We start from the raw sequence: 16,014 nt of genomic DNA on the forward strand, positions 1-16,014 counted from the left end.
GCCAGCAGCTCGTGCAGGTCAATTAGGCCTCTGCAGTTGCCACCCAGAGCACCAGACCTGCCCAGTCTGAAGGAGGAGAAGCGGCCAGCTAGAAAGGGATCTGGTGGTAGAGTACGCCCAGGCCCAGCAGGCAAAAGACAGCCACCCTGAGCAGGGAAAGCCAGATCCTTATCAGTGCCATGGCCACCCAGGCAGGATTGTGTGCCTCACCCCCATCTCTGCTGGACCTGGGCAGCCATGGTGCCGATGAGGATCTGGCTTTCCCTGCTTGCGGTGGCCGCCTTTTGCCTGCTGAGCCCTGGAGCGCTCTACCACCTGCACTTGGCCTTTCTAGCTGGCTGCTTCACTTCCTTTGGGCTGGACAGGTCTGTTGAGTGGTGGTAGCACAGGGCGGCCGACTGTTTCTGGCTGTAGCTGCTCCGGAAACTACAACCCTTCCCTTCCCAACCCCGCCCGGTCCCCACAGGCACCACCCATGTGAGTGACATCAAGCTTGCCATGCCCAGTTGGCTGTCGGCTGTCCCGACCATGGGCACGGAGGACAACTAAAATGCTGATCTGGCCCTCAATTAAATCGAGTTTGACACCCTTGCTCTAGAATATGGAAGAATACAAATACTGAATATAATACTTTGGTTTCTTCCATACTCTAGAGCAGGGGCGCAAACTCACGTCGTCACATGATGTATTGGGACTTTTTCCCCCTTTGCTAAACCAGGCGTGGGCATAGCCAGCATGTGACACATCCAGCTCCCTGGCAGGGAGTTTGACAGCCCTGCTCTAGAATTTGACCAACTGTGTGTGTGGAACTGCTCATGAAATTTCTGGCATATTTCCCAATGATCCATAGGCATACTGAGTGCCCTAATTTAATGGGTTCTCACCCCTGCAGAAGCTGGTGATGTGCACAAGCCTCAAAGTTATGAGAAAGAGATCTTTTTTTGACAAGAAGCTAGTGGCAATATCCTCCAGAAGATCATAACTCTGAGGTAAATGCAAAATCAAGTGTGGGCTATGATTACCTGAGCTTAACCCACTTTTGTCATGGTGGTTATGAAGTTCTGACTGGATTCTTTTGGGAGAAAGTTAGAAAATCCTCAGCACTTCAGTTACAGAAAACCAACTACATATCCAGCAATGATTTTAAATGGCTTGGGAAGGGAGGCTGATGAGAATCAGGCAGGCCAATATAACAGCATCATTTCAAATTTATCACTCAACTCAGCTTTCACAAGTGGCAATTTGTGAAGCTGATCTTTTGTTGACAATCAAAATACTCTGCAGCACTATTTCAATGACCTCTCCCCAGTCTTAGAATTATAGGTAGCAGAATAATTTCTTTCATGGTTTTACTGATAAAGAATATTCTGAAGACTAAAGTTTGCATCAAGAAATAAGGAGATATTAATTGAGTTGGCTTAAACATGAACCATATGAAATCCCACCCCACAAAGAAATTTGCTAGTTCTATAACTGATTATAAACAAATTATGTGATTCACATTTTAAAGCAAACCACCCATTTCATATTTTTAAGGTATTAGGTGGGTTGAAATAGTTTGGTTTTAATGCTTGTCTAAATTAGCAATGCACTTATTAATTTCAAAACATACTACAATTCACACTATATAATGCATGATATTATGTGTTGAAGTGGAAGCGAGGCGGCATGGACGTAAGAGTGAATACATGACTGTGAAACTAACACCATGAAACAAACTGATCTGATACAGACTGTTTCAGCTATGATGTTTCCTACTGGAATGCGTTTTTGGATCAATTCCTGTGAAGGAATCACTTGGCAGCATTACAAAACAATTCAGCAGCACCTTCTGGGAAAGCTAAATGGAACACATGCAAATTACACAGTAGCACAATACATTTAAATAGGGCATATTTACAGCACTATGTCTCATGGACTCACATTAAGGTCAATATTAAGTTTATTAGGAACATTCATTTTCGCAATCAACCTTATTTTACTGGCATACATACCAAGGCTGGAAGCCACTTCATCCAAAGAAATTGTTGTCTTCTCTGCTGATAAAGGGTAACTAGGATAGCGAGCTAAAAATTTTTGGCACAGCAGTCCTAAGCTTTTCTGTTTTCTGCTGGGTCTTTGCTTTTCATATTCATCTGCAGTTCCATCATCTGCGGTATCACACTAGAAACAGAGAGAATGGTTCTTTATGGCCATCTGTTACATTATGACAAAGCAGTCATTACATATAGCTGTTTACACATACAAACTATTATATATGTTTTAGAAACTCATTTCTGAAAACTAGATAACCTGTATTGCTTTCTTATTACAAACTGTATTAGTATTCAGAAAAATATAATTTAGAAACATGTTATTATACTTCAGATAGTAAATGATTTGGTTTAAAGAAGTGCTGTTTGAAACAAAACCTTGCTCTGAAAAATCCAGGGATAATACTTCAGTAAGAGTAAGAACCATCAGCTAATCTGGTATTCATATATTTTTTCTTTCTTCTGTGGAAGCTTCTATGTTACACATTTTGTTCTCACTAGAATGAGTGAATAATGTTTTTAATTCAACTAGTTACTTCTTTTGGAGCAACTGCTCAAATATTTCACAAGTAGGTCCAAAGTTTAGGGACCCCCCATTTAGACTGTGTTGGGGAAGATACCTATGCAATGCTTGAAAATCTATATTGCATATTAAGTTGTCTTTACTGTCTGTTCCTGCTCAACTTCCTAGTCTCATATCCATATCCATATCCATTTATTATTTATTTATTTATTTATTTGTTTGTTTATATTTCTATACCGCCCTTCTCCCGAAGGACTCAGGGCGGTTTACAGCCATATTAAAACAATTTTTACAAACATTAAATTATTTAAAATGAAATATTTAAATTTAGGCTGACTCCTTAAAACCCATTTAAAATTCCCAATTAAAACTATCAGGCCAGTCCTGCACGATGAAACAGCCATGTTTTCAGCTCGCGTCGGAAAGTCCGGAGATCAGGGAGTTGCTGAATACCTGGTGGTAATTCGTTCCAGAGGGTTGGGGCCCCCACAGAGAAGGCTCTCCCCCTGGGGGTCGCCAGCCGACATTGTCTAGCCGACAGCACCCCGAGGAGTCCCACTCTGTGGGAGCGCACTGGTCGCTGGGAGGCCGTCGGTCGCAGTAGGCGGTCCCGTAAATAGCCAGGTCCCATGCCATGAAGCGCTTTAAAGGTGGTAACCAGTACCTTGAATTGCACCCAGAAGATCACCGGAAGCCAGTGCAGCCTACGCAGGAGTGGTGCTATATGGGAGCCTCGATTTGCTTCCTCTATCACCCGCGCGGCTGCATTCTGGACCAGCTGAATCCTCCGGGTGCTCTTCAAGGAGCCCCATGTAGAGAACGTTACAGTAGTCCAGATGGGAGGTGGCAAGGGCATGGGTGACCGTGCATAGGGCATCCTGGTCTAAGAAGGGACGCAACTGGCGAATCAGGTGGACCTGATAGAAAGCTCCTCTGGCAGCCGTCGTTTGTTCTTCCAACGACAGCCTTGCATCCAGAAGAACGCCCAGATTGCGGACCTTCGCCGTGGGGGCCAATGACTCGTCTCCCACAGTCAGCGATGGAGTCAGCTGATTATACTGGGATGCCGGCATCCACAACCACTCGATCTTGGAAGGGTTGAGCCGGAGCCTGTTTCTCCCCATCCAGACCCGCACGGCCTCCAGGCAGCGGGACATCACTTCGACGGCTTCATTGGGGTGGTTTGGGGTGGAAATGTACAGCTGCATATCATCAGCGTACAGATGACACTGCACCCCAAAACCATGGATGATCTCGCCCAGGGGCTTCATATAGATGTTGAACAAGAGGGGTGAGAGGACCGACCCCTATGGCATCCCACATAGGAGGTGCCTCGCGGTCGACCTCTGCCCCCCCACCAACACTGTCTGCGATCGGCTCAAGAGGAAGGAGGAGAGCCACCGAAAAACGGTGCCTCCCACCCTAACCCCTCTAGCCGCCGCAGCAGGATACCATGGTCAATGGTATCAAAAGCCGCCGAGAGATCCAATAGGACCAGGGCAGAGGAACAACCCGTCCCGGGTCCTCCAGAGATCATCCACCAACGCGACCAAAGCCGTCTCTGTGCTGTACCCAAGTCGGAAACCGGACTGGAACAGGTCCAGATAGACAGTTTCCTCCAGGTACAGAGGGAGCTGGTATGCAACCACACTCTCAACAACCTTCGCCACAAAGCGAAGGTTGGAGACCGGACGGTAGTTCGCTAAAACAGCCGGGTCCAGGGAAGGCTTCTTGAGGAGGGGTCTCACCACCGCCTCTTTCAAGGCAGTCGGAAAGACACCCTCTCTCAAAGAAGCGTTAATAATTCCCTGAAGCCAGCCTCGTGTAACCTCCTGTGTGGCCAATACCAGCCAGGAGGGACACAGGTCCAGTAAACATGTGGTTGCTCTCAACCTCCTCAGTATCCTGTCCATGTCCTCGGGAGCCACAGGATCAAACTCCTCCCAGCTTACAACCTCAAGACCTGCCCCCGTCCACCCGTCTGAATCTACCCAGTCTGTGTCCAGCCCCTCCCAAATCTGAGCGATTTTATCGTGCAGATACTGTCCAAAATCCTCAGCACAACCTTGCAAGGGGTCCTCCCTAGCCCCCTGAGAGACAAGGGAGCGGGTCATCCTAAACAAGGCGGCTGGGCGATTATCTGCCGATGTGATGAGAGCAGCGAAATATTCCCGTTTTGCCGCCCTTATCGCCACTAGATAGGTCTGAATATGAGACCTTACTAGTGTTCGATCCGAGTCAGAACGGCTGGCTCTCCAGCCACTCTCCAGGTGTCTTTTCCGGCGCTTCATCTCTCTCAGCTCCTCGGAAAACTAAGGAGCCGGTCGAGAACAGCGCCGGGTCAGAGGCCGCAAAGGCACGACACGGTCCAAGGCCCCCGCCGCCCTTTCCCAGGCGGCGACAAGTTCCTCAGCTGAGTCGTGGGCCAGGGCCTCAGGAATAGGCCCAAGCTCCGTCAGGAACCTCTCCGGGTCCATCACGCGCCTGGGACGGAACCAACATATTGGTTCCGACTCCCTGCGATGGGGATAGGAGGTTCAGTTGAAGAAGAGAGTGATCCGACCATGACAAGGGTTGAACGACTAATTCCCTTACATCTAAATCACTCAGCCACTGTCCAGAGACAAAAATTAAGTCCAGCGTGTTTCCTCCAATGTGAGTGGGACCCTCAACTAATTGGATCAGGTCCAAGGCCGTCATGGAGGCTCTGAACTCCTGCCGATGCCTCGCTGAGCGATGGCAGGTTGAAATCCCCCATAACAATAAGTCTGGGGTATGAACCGCCAGCCCGGCTATCACCTCCAGCAGTTCAGGCAGGGCCACTGTCATGCCGCAAGGAGCCAGGTACGTGATCAGCAGGCCCACCTGTATCCCTCGACCCCACTTCACAAAGAGGGATTCACAGCTGGCTATCTGTGGTACAGTGGCCTCCCTCGGCCGCAGACCCTCATTAATAACAACCTCCACCCCCCCTCCCCTACCCTGGGTCCTCGGCTGATGGAACACACAGAAACCCGGTGGGCACATTTCTATAAGGGGTACCCTCCCTTCCGTGCCCAACCAGGTCTCTGAAATGCCAATAAGGTCCGTACCCCCCTCCTGTATGAGATCGTGAATGAGGGGGGCTTTATTTACAACGGACCTGGCATTGCATAGCATCAGCCGGAGAGCCAGGCTCTGAGGCTCCTAGCCACCCGGGATCCATATCCATCCATACATATGTATTCTACAGTACCAAAATTATTAGTTAAACTATTGATAGATATCATGAGACACTGATACAACGTAAGCAGGGATGTTACAGCAAGTTGAGATTTTATTGAAACGATGAAATGTTTCCCATAATGTCACAATGCAAGCTCTACCTCTTATACATTTGCATGCAATATTGCAGTACAAAAGAGGGAGACTGATTTTTGACTCTACACCACTAACAGTATATATCTATCACAGTAAGTGGCGATTCCTAAAATATCATTGAAGTAAAAGTGAAGCTTTGTCAGGCTTAATTGAATCAATATGTTAATTATTATTGGGAATGTTTTGTTTGACCTAGGGGGGCTGGGGTGGGCATGGCTAGTTTGAGGTCACTCATGTCAGGGATGCCTGTGGGGGCCCAAGTGCTCTGCCAGTGAAAACGGGCTCCCAATCTCTGTTTTCAGCTGGGATGGCCATCTGCAACCCTCTGCCAGAGAAAACAGAGCTTGGGAGGGCTGTGCAAAGGGCTGCAGGAGGATGTCCCAGCCTAAAACAGAGATTGGGAGCCCGTTTTCACTGGCAGAGGCACTGGGGATGGCCCTTCACTGTTTCCAGAGCGGCCCTGTGGGCCAGATCTAAGCACCCTGCGGGTCGGATCTGGCTCACAGGCCTGATCTAAATTGATCAAGCTTTTTATGACCTTCCTTATACTTAAATTTTACTTAGCATTCTACACCAATTAAATATGAAATACAGGAGGCATTGGTCGGTTTGCACAGGGGAACTTGCAGTGAAACAAGAAAGGGGAGAAATTAGAAATACTGGAAGTCTTTGATTTACAACCACAGCAGGGATTGGAATTTTGGCCATAAATTGTTGCAGATGTACGTCAAGGCATCATATCACCGTTGAAGTTTTGACAGTTTTTTATGGTGGCCATTAAATGAATCATGCGGTTGAAAGTCCAAGTCCAGTTGCCCAAATGGGATTTTTTGGCTGGAAATTGGCAAAAAATGAAATAAACTGCAGAAACATTATGGTGAGACAACACAGTGGTTATAAATATGAGATAGTTGCCAAGTGCCCAAAAGGGGATCACATGACTGTGGGAAAGGGCACGTTTTACAATGACTGTAATCATTTTAACTTCAAACAGATATTAAATGACCAGTCATAATAGGAGGATTATCATTATTCTCAGCATCAAAATTCCATGTTTAGTATCAAAAGAAAGTTATGAGATCTTCACCCAGGGATCCTGCAATGCATTTAAAGGCTTAAAAAAAACCCTACTTTCATTTTCTTGAAAATTTATTAATGCATTTCTCACAATGGGTGGTTTGGGAGTGACAATTCTCAATAGGTTTAACTACTTATAAATCATTACATTTAATAAAATCTATACAATATAGGTTGATTGGTTAATATCATTTCATTTTAAATAAATTATAGAATAAGGACCAACTTTGAAATTACCATTCGTGAATATAGTGACTGACATACGGTACATAATTTATTATACAGTGTTAATAGAGTATCCACTATATTTTAATCTTTAAAAAATGAACTAATTCAGATCAGTTGGGTTTGCCTTTTCTGACAAGTACTTTTGTGTTATAGTTTACATTCAAATCTATCACCATGGTGTCTGTGACATCAGTTGAAGAGTCCCCGGAGTATTCCACCCATTTTAAAGAACATAAAAACATAGATTACTTAAAAAAAATTAAAGATGGTAAAATATCTATGAGAAAACCAAGACTTATTAAGTCAACACATTCAGAACTTGAGATCTCCTTCATTTGAACCTGAAAAGGTTGTTGCCCATTGTTCTAAAAGTGTTTTAGGTCTTTCCTAGACCATCTATTGTATTGTTAGGATCATATTTATCCTAGGCTCACAAGATAGTTATATGCCCCAGCTTTGAAGCTTTAAGTTCAAAAAGTATTCAGATGGCAACAGGTTGTCATTGTCCTATGATTTCCTTAATCACACATATTTCTGACCCTCCCATGAAAGCCCAAGAAAAGATAAGATTCCTTTAAGCAGCTGTCAAGAGATACATCAAAAACATACTAGATACTCCTGAAACACACTTTGCTTGTTTCAGATCTGAATACTGCTGGCTAATAATGTAAAATAAACTATATAGAACTAGAGAGAATAGAATGCAAATGAAGGTTACCGAGATTGTGGATCTTAAACAACAGCTATCTACATGCTTAAAGAGATGTTTATATCATTAAAATAGGTAGCCGTTTAATTGTGACAATTTTCCCTGTGAGAGGTGAGTTACCTGTGAGGAATCGGGGAGAGCATCGCTGAATTCATTGTTCTCAATTGGTCTGAAGAGTTCTTTTTTCTTTTCCCTGTCCCGCATGTCAGGACTAGCAGCACTAATAAGCATCTTTAGGTTAGCTGTTGGAGTCCATGGGTCTGCAAGAGGCCTATCTGTCAGCTTCACAGGTGTAATTGGGTTTCTCTCTGGAGTACAGGTTTTTTGCTTGGACAAGTCAATGGGCTCATTTTTCATGGGAGTCTTTGGGGTCATTCTGGGTCGATCAAATATATTTTCCTGTTAGAAAGAAGGCAGCCAATTAACATATAAATATAGAACAATTCCCGGGTTGTATAACACTTCAGCTTCACACCAAGAATTACCTGCTCAGGACTCAAGACTATCAATGGCTCCTAGCCAAGATGACTAGACATTGCTTTAATATCAAGGGTAGTATACCACTCAGAAAGGGTGATACTGTGCTCCTATATTTCTCATGGGAACAAATGTGAAATAAGATAGTTCTAACCACATAAGGCTCTTCAAATAGCTTGCCTTGACTTTTATAGGAAGGAAGAGATTACAATTTGGAAAGGTGAAACAGAACTGACTCAACCTAGCCATCAGAACACTTAAGTCACAAAGATTGAGAATCAAGTTTATTCTCAGAACAGCACTTTTCTTTATCTATATTGGGAAGGAAAGAAACTTCAAAGAGTCAAATAAGAGCAAACCACTATTTAGCGTCTTAGACTTTCTAGCTTCTTCTTCATAGAGGAGATGCAATGTGTAAGGGAACATCACATAACTTTCAGATACAAGATGACCCACGACTTACAACCAGTTACTTAGTGACTGTTCGAAATTATAACTAATCTGAAAAAGGGAATTTATAACCCAGATTTGAGGTTCCAATGGTTGGGTCCCTTCCACAGAGACATAACTGAACTTTGGATGGTTGGCAACATGGCCACATTTATGACAATTTGCAGCATCCCATGGTGACTTGACCACATTTTGCAATGGTTTGCCAAAAAACCAGCACTTCTGGTTTTCAGCAAAACTGCCCCATAGGGAACAACTGTGGCCATCGCTTTACAGCTGTCACCAAAAAGATAGTAAAAAACATGTTATATTATGGTTGTATGAATTATGATCGTATGTTAAGGACTACCTGTATATGAAGGCCTATATTTAACAAACATGGGACTTACTCAAGCGTTGTGCTTGATCATAAATTGGCTATAAACCAATTTACTGTGATTAAAGTGGTAGGCACCAGAATATTTATAATGAGAGAGCAATGATTAGTCTTTCTAAAATTAATGCCATATTTGAATAAACAGTAAAGATTCAATGACTTATTTTTTAATAAGTACTGTTACAGGTAACAGTTACAAAAATATGCATAGATATCAACAAAACATTCTGATGAAACTCTCTGATGTAGTAGAGACTCATTCTTGTTATATATGGCATTCACATCACATCTTGCATTATTTAATGTTTGTTGTTGTTAGTTACGAAGTCGTGTCCGACCCATCGCGACCGCATGGACAACATTCCTCCAGGCCTTCCTGTCCTCTACTATCCTCTGGAGTCTATTTAAACTCATGCCTACTGCTTCAGTGACTCCATCCAGCCACCTCGTTCTCTGTCGTCCCCTTCTTCTTTTGCCCTCAATCTTTCCCAGCATTAGGCTCTTCTCCAGTGAATTGTCTTTCTCATTAAATGGCCAAAGTATTTCAGTTTCATCTTTAGGATCTGGCCTTCTAAAGAGCAGTCAGGGTTGATCTCCTCTAGAACTGACTTGTTTGTTCGCCTTGCAGTCCAAGGGACTCGCAGGAGTCTTCTCCAGCACCAGAGTTCAAAGGCCTCAATTCTTTGGCACTCAGCCTTTCTTATGGTCCAACCTTCACAGCCATACATTGCAACTGGGAAAACCATAGCTTTGACTATACGCACTTTGGTTGGCAGGGTGATGTCTCTGCTTTTTAGTACGCTGTCTAGATTTGCCATAGCTTTCCTCCCCAGGAGCAAGCATCTTTTAATTTCTTGGCTGCAGTCCCCATCTGCGGTAATCTTGGAGCCCAGGAAAATAAAATCTGTCACTACCTCCATTTCTTCACCATCTATCTGCCAGGAATTGAAAGGGACGGATGCCTTTCATGTAACCTTTTAGTAACCTTTAATTTGTATAAATTGTATATTCAGTTTGATCTTAAGGACAGAGATGTGTAGAATAATCACTTGATTTGCCACTTCTTCTATCCAAGAAGTTGTTTTTTCTTTAAAGAGTGCAAATCTTTGAGGAGATATGAATTAGAAGTTCCATTTTTCCTATCCATCCTTTTGTGATTCAACTGCTAGCAAGACATCTTCGTTTAGGCTGAGCCTAAGTACTAAATCTTATTTATTAAAAACTCACATTAGTACAAGTGGCAATTGCAATACAATGGCTTTCACTTAAGTATTATGCAACTGCTTAGAATGGTGGAACTTTACAAAGACGAAATGTGGCTGAATTATTCTTATTAAGATGTCCAGCTTTGTTGAAGGGAACATTGCACAGCAGTGAACAAGCATTTAGACTTGTTTTGCCTGCTTAGTTGGTTAGAGATCTAGAGATTTATTGAAGATAACGAGTGTGTCAAAGGACTCAAATCTGCTTATCTAATCTGAATGGGTTGAATAGAAGCAGTTTGATAAAGAAAAAGCAGATTATGTCTGCATTTTTATATATTCATATTTTTGTTTTTTTTCCTCAGCTTTACAAATAATTTTCTGAGCTAATAGTTCCATCAGATATTACATATTTTTAAGTACTACTTAAAAGGAGTGGCTTATCCCTCCTCTTGAAATTTAAAACTATTTATAATTGATATTTTATTACAAACACACACACACACAATTTGCCTATGTTACCTTGCATAACTAAAAGCGTATTTGTAAAATCAAAATAATTCCTTTCATTGGTGAAAAGCAACTTCAAATACCAAAACAGGAAAAAAGTTACGCATCCAGGTTTCAACACTACTGAATCAATAAATCTTACTAAATCAATCAATCAATCAATAATCAACAAATCAATAAATCTTACTGAATCAATCAATCAATCAATCAATCAATCAATCTTACTAAATCAATAAATCCAGAGGATTCATGTCATTGCCCAAAGGATCATTGGTTGCCCTCTCCCCTCTTTGGAAGAGCTTTATAGCTCCTGTTGCCTTAAGAAAGTTTAAAACATTCTTAAAAGATCCATGGGCACTCTTTTTTTGAACTATTACCATCTGGCAGATGGTACAGGATAATAAAAACAAGGACAAATAGACTGAAAAACAGCTTCTATCCCAGGGCAGTAACTATATTGAATTCTACTATTTAGTGCAATATTATTGCAATATCTGGTTTTCAATTCAATTGTATAGAATGTGAAGGATGTGTGTTTATGTTTTATTTTTATAGTTATAATGTACACTGAAGATGGCATTTAATTTCATTGTACGAGGTGCAATGATAATAAACTAAACTAAACTAAATACAGATCCCCATGCACAACCTTCATGAAAACATTGGTATTTCCAGTTTGGTCTGGTTCAAAGAAACTACTAATTAAAACTCTTGTTTATCAGGAGAGCACCAGGAAGCCTTCATCTTTGGTTCGTTAAGTTTTACATATAAATTGGAATTTCAAGTTGATTTTTTCCAAACAAGCCAGAATCAGTTCTCAAGTCTTTTGTTACACAGTGCTCTTCCACACACAGTTGGGTCCAATATTTTCAAATAAGCAGCACAGCAATAAAAGAATTATAGAAACAAAGAGCAATGTTGTGTAAGTTTATTGAACTTAAAAATCTTACAACTCATAACACTGAACATATTATTGGGCACAATTTAGAATCCATTAGTAAAACATAACTCAAAATCAACAAATTAAAAGATTGTATGATTAAATGGTTGCAAAATTCGAAAACAGTAGAGATGAGGCAGTAGGAATTTCAATAGAAAAACAATAGTACATTCACCTTAAATATTATATTTAGAAAGAACTGGTATGTTTCATTGCAATATATTACTTCAGTCATGATTGCTAAAATGACTAGTTCCTTTTCTCTAAAAAGGTAAAAATGCAATAAACAAAGCAGATCTTCCATTTGTTGTAGGAATGTTGTAACACTCAACAATTTTAGAAATTAATTTATGGTAGAATAAAATAATTTTTGAAACTTGTAATATCAACTTTTTATAAATTTTACCAAATAACATTTTCCTTTCAAATATGTCATACTGACCATATGTAATATATAATAAGAGCTGCAAGGATTTTTATATGTTTTTATTGGAAAAGATCTTTGACCCTGTCTATGGAAGAATGGTTAATTAAACCATGAGAATATACTTCGATATCAAGAATAACTTCGGTCTAAAAACTGATGTACAATTTAATCTTATTGGAAACAATTTCTAGATTACAATACTATACATGGATTTGTGCCACACCTAACTTAATCTGACATATAATCTATACATTATTTATATTATTTTCCAATTTATTGTTTATTATTTGTGGCCTTTTCTTATTATTCATTTAAATTGTAATAAAGAGACAGGTCTTAATTAGAAATTGGGTATGAAATATTTGTATTTTAAAGTATCTATTAGCCATTTGATATTTTAGATTTGCTGGTTATTTTAGATTTGTTGGTTATTCACCCATTTTCTATTGCTTACAGGTAGTTCTCAACTTACAACCATAACTGTAAGAGAAGAATAGATAGAATGGGGAGGGGAAGGGCAGAGCTAAGCATGTCATTAGAATAGTCATTACATTGCCAGAAACGGTCCAAGTCCAATCTCTCTTGAATTCCATTGATCCTTATCTGGTGCCAATTTAATACTGAAGTTTAGTTGGCTAGATTCTTGTGTATAGGCTTCAGCAATACATCTTTTGAATTGTACCTTAACATGTGCCTGACATAATTAGGACCAGAATTTCCATTGCTAAGCAAGGCAGTTAAGTGAGTCATTCCCAATTTAAAAAACATTTTTTTTTGCCACAGTTAAGTTAGTCACTGTAGTTGTTAAGTGAATCCTGCAGTCATCAAACAAATCCAGCTTCTTCTACTAACATTGCTTGTCAGAAGTTGACTGGGAAGATTGCTAATGGCTATCACATGACCATAGGATACTGTAACTGTTCTAAATATATGCTGTTTGCCAAGTGCCCAAATTTTGATCACATGACTGTGGGGTGTTGTGATGATTGCAAGGATTATTGTAAGACACTTTTTTCAGTGCTGCTATAAGGTGAGGATTACTTCATATTGCTTTCCCTCACTTCCTTACTATATTTTTCATATTCTTTTAAACATGCATTTGTATCAGTACTTTACCTTTTTTTTAAAATAATAAAAAATTAAGAATAAATAACTCAAAATTATCTGCTCTGCTTTGTTTTCTTTCCTTAACTTTCTTTAACTAAAACTTTCCTTTATGTTTGCCAGAAGCACCTCTGTAGATTCATTTTTATTAAAATTGCCTCCAAATATTGGTCCACAAAGATTCATTTCCCAAATAATGGAAAAATTAGTGACTGCATTTTAATAATAAGAACAATACAACATTAAACTTGTATATTGCCTGATTTCCAACAACTCTGGGAAGCTCATTTACAATGAAAGAAATTACAATAAAACAAATAAAACATAAAAAGCAAAGTTAAAAGTTGACCCTAGGCTTGGGTGAAGAACCAGATCTTCAGAGAATTTCTGAACAATAGCAGAGTGGGGTCCATCTGGACTGGAGTAGTGGTGGCCTCATTCCAGAGATCGGTCACTATCCTGCCCAGCCATGATTATTGAATAACCCACAATGGCCCAATTCACATGTTCCACTTTGTCAGGTTAATTATGTGATCTGCTATCAACATTTGGTAGCAAATTATAGTGCTTTGTTTTGTATTATTTTAAAAAAATTGACACAACAAATATATTTTATTTAACCCATAATCCTTTGACTCACTCCCAAAGTGCTGAATTTTACTTTACTCAACTATATAACTTCCAGACTTCAAGTGGCCTTTGGAACCTCTTCAAAAGTTTTTAAAACGTCCTTCCTGGTTGCAATAGTTGTATCATTCCTTCACTAAATCACTAGATGTGTTTAGTTAACTCGGTAAACCCAAACCAAACAAAGAATCTCAGCCTGGAGTAAATTATTTCCTAGCTCCCTAATAGAGTAGAGATGGCAAACTGATTAAAAATACATAGAGCTAATGCCAAGCTGAGATGCATTTTAAGAGAAATGTACCCAACAGAAAAACAGTTGCTGATATATGTGGTGGATTAGGACTACTCTTCCTTATTTTAATGGTAGAGATAGTTAATAATTTAATGTAAGAATAATTATCCACACAATATTGCTATAAATCCCTTCCTCTAGCTTTTTTGTTTGGTTTTTTTCATTTCTGAATGTATCAATCTCACTAGAATTTGAAACTTTAGAGTATAAGAAAAACAATTTAAAGAAAGCCTTATCACTGCCAACAGATTTTAAAGTCAAGAACTCCAGGTTTTGGAATCCAGCTCTGCCTACTTACCTTTTGTGCACTGTCCCCATCTTCGTGTATGTAATCTATCTTCCCATGTCTCGGGCTAATCAGGTCTTTTAGTGTTAAACAATTCAACTCCATCTGTAAAAGTAAAAGTTGCTCAACCTCTTCAGCATCTTACAACACTCCCCCTCCCAATAAATTTCAGGTCCCGTATCCCACCTCCTCCCGCGAAATTATCCGAGCAAAATTTAGGAGAAGGCGCGCTCCCTAAACGCGCAGGATTTATAACAAACCGACCACAAAAAGTTTTAACTTCAGCAGAAGACGGCCGAGACTGAGCAGCCTTGGCGAATCTGTCATTGACGTTCAGAGTTACTCAGCCGGGATCGGTTACTTTTGGCGCAAAGAACCTGGACGAGGAATCCCGGCTTTGAAAGGAGCGGGATTCCCAAGGACTCACCTCCCAGATCAAGGCGGGGACAACCCAGCTCGGCCCCGCGCCCTGGAGCGGGAGAAGGACCCCTCTCCCGGCTTAACCCCTCTCCCTGGGGCAGGAAAGGCAATTCCCCGCTCTGCGAGATGGGAAAGTTGTGGGGGGGGGGGGAAATCAAGGTAAGAGGGCCCCGTAAAAACAACTGCAGAACTTCTCTCTGCAGACCCCCTCCGCTCCTCTCTCCTTCCCGCCCCCCCCCCCCGGATTGTAAAGCCTTACGTTTCTCGACATTCTTTCTCAAAGGGATCCCTGGGTTTCGGGCTCGGCGTCTCCAGGCTCGCTAAGGTCACCCCTGAGGGGCATCGGAGGTATTCCAAAGGGAAGAGGGACCCCGAATCCCACCTGCAGCTTCTACCTCTGGCAGCAACTCGCCTCTACCGGCCACTTCGCTACTGCCCTGGAGACTCCACTAGGCGCTAAAGCTTCTATTCTGGCGCCTTGGAACATATTTTTACAATCCGACCAATCAGGACTTTACAGTGGGGGCGTCCCTCTAACCTTCCCGCCAATCAGCTTAAAGCTCTGTTGGGAGAATTGGCGCTAGACTCGGCGCGCTCTGTCTCAAGGTCCCGCGTCTTAGTCCTGGCATCTTGGGAGTTGTTTCCCCGCCGCCGCTGCCGCCCTCGCCTCCTCCTCCTCCTCCTCCTCTGGGGTACCTGGGAAGCTCGAGGCGTAATTTAACAGTAAGGGGGGAGGAAAGGGCCGCCCAGCTGCTTTGTTCGCCAGGAGCGGGTAGCTCAAGTGTAGCGCTGCAGAATAGGAGGTGGGGGGGAAATGAAGCGCACAGATGGAATTAAGAAACTTGAAACTCCAGGACGCTGTGGAAGGTGGCGGCGACCCTCTGGTTTCCCCCTCTGCTGAAGTCTGCTATTTTGGCTTAACTTTTGCGCTTCCTGAAAATAGCTTCGGAAAGTTCAGAAAAAGCACGCCCGG

General features: G+C 41.8%; 1 protein-coding gene across 3 annotated transcripts in view; it reads right to left on the reverse strand.

Moving 5' to 3' along the window:
* Nucleotides 1-15,496, reverse strand: part of E2F7 (E2F transcription factor 7) — a 42,372-nt gene extending 26,876 nt beyond the window's left edge. For all 3 annotated transcript variants that reach the window (XM_058191451.1, XM_058191450.1, XM_058191449.1), the window contains exons 1-4: nt 15,301-15,496; nt 14,634-14,726; nt 8,051-8,329; nt 1,995-2,163 (exon numbers count right to left, since the gene is read on the reverse strand). In XM_058191451.1, the coding sequence (XP_058047434.1) occupies nt 1,995-2,163; nt 8,051-8,329; nt 14,634-14,726; nt 15,301-15,312 (553 nt within the window). In that variant the 5' untranslated portion in view covers nt 15,313-15,496. The remainder of the gene's footprint in view (nt 1-1,994; nt 2,164-8,050; nt 8,330-14,633; nt 14,727-15,300) is intronic.
* Nucleotides 15,497-16,014: the final 518 nt, after the last annotated feature.

Source organism: Ahaetulla prasina, chromosome 7 (genome assembly GCF_028640845.1).
Source record: "Ahaetulla prasina isolate Xishuangbanna chromosome 7, ASM2864084v1, whole genome shotgun sequence".
Taxonomy (NCBI): domain Eukaryota; kingdom Metazoa; phylum Chordata; class Lepidosauria; order Squamata; family Colubridae; genus Ahaetulla; species Ahaetulla prasina.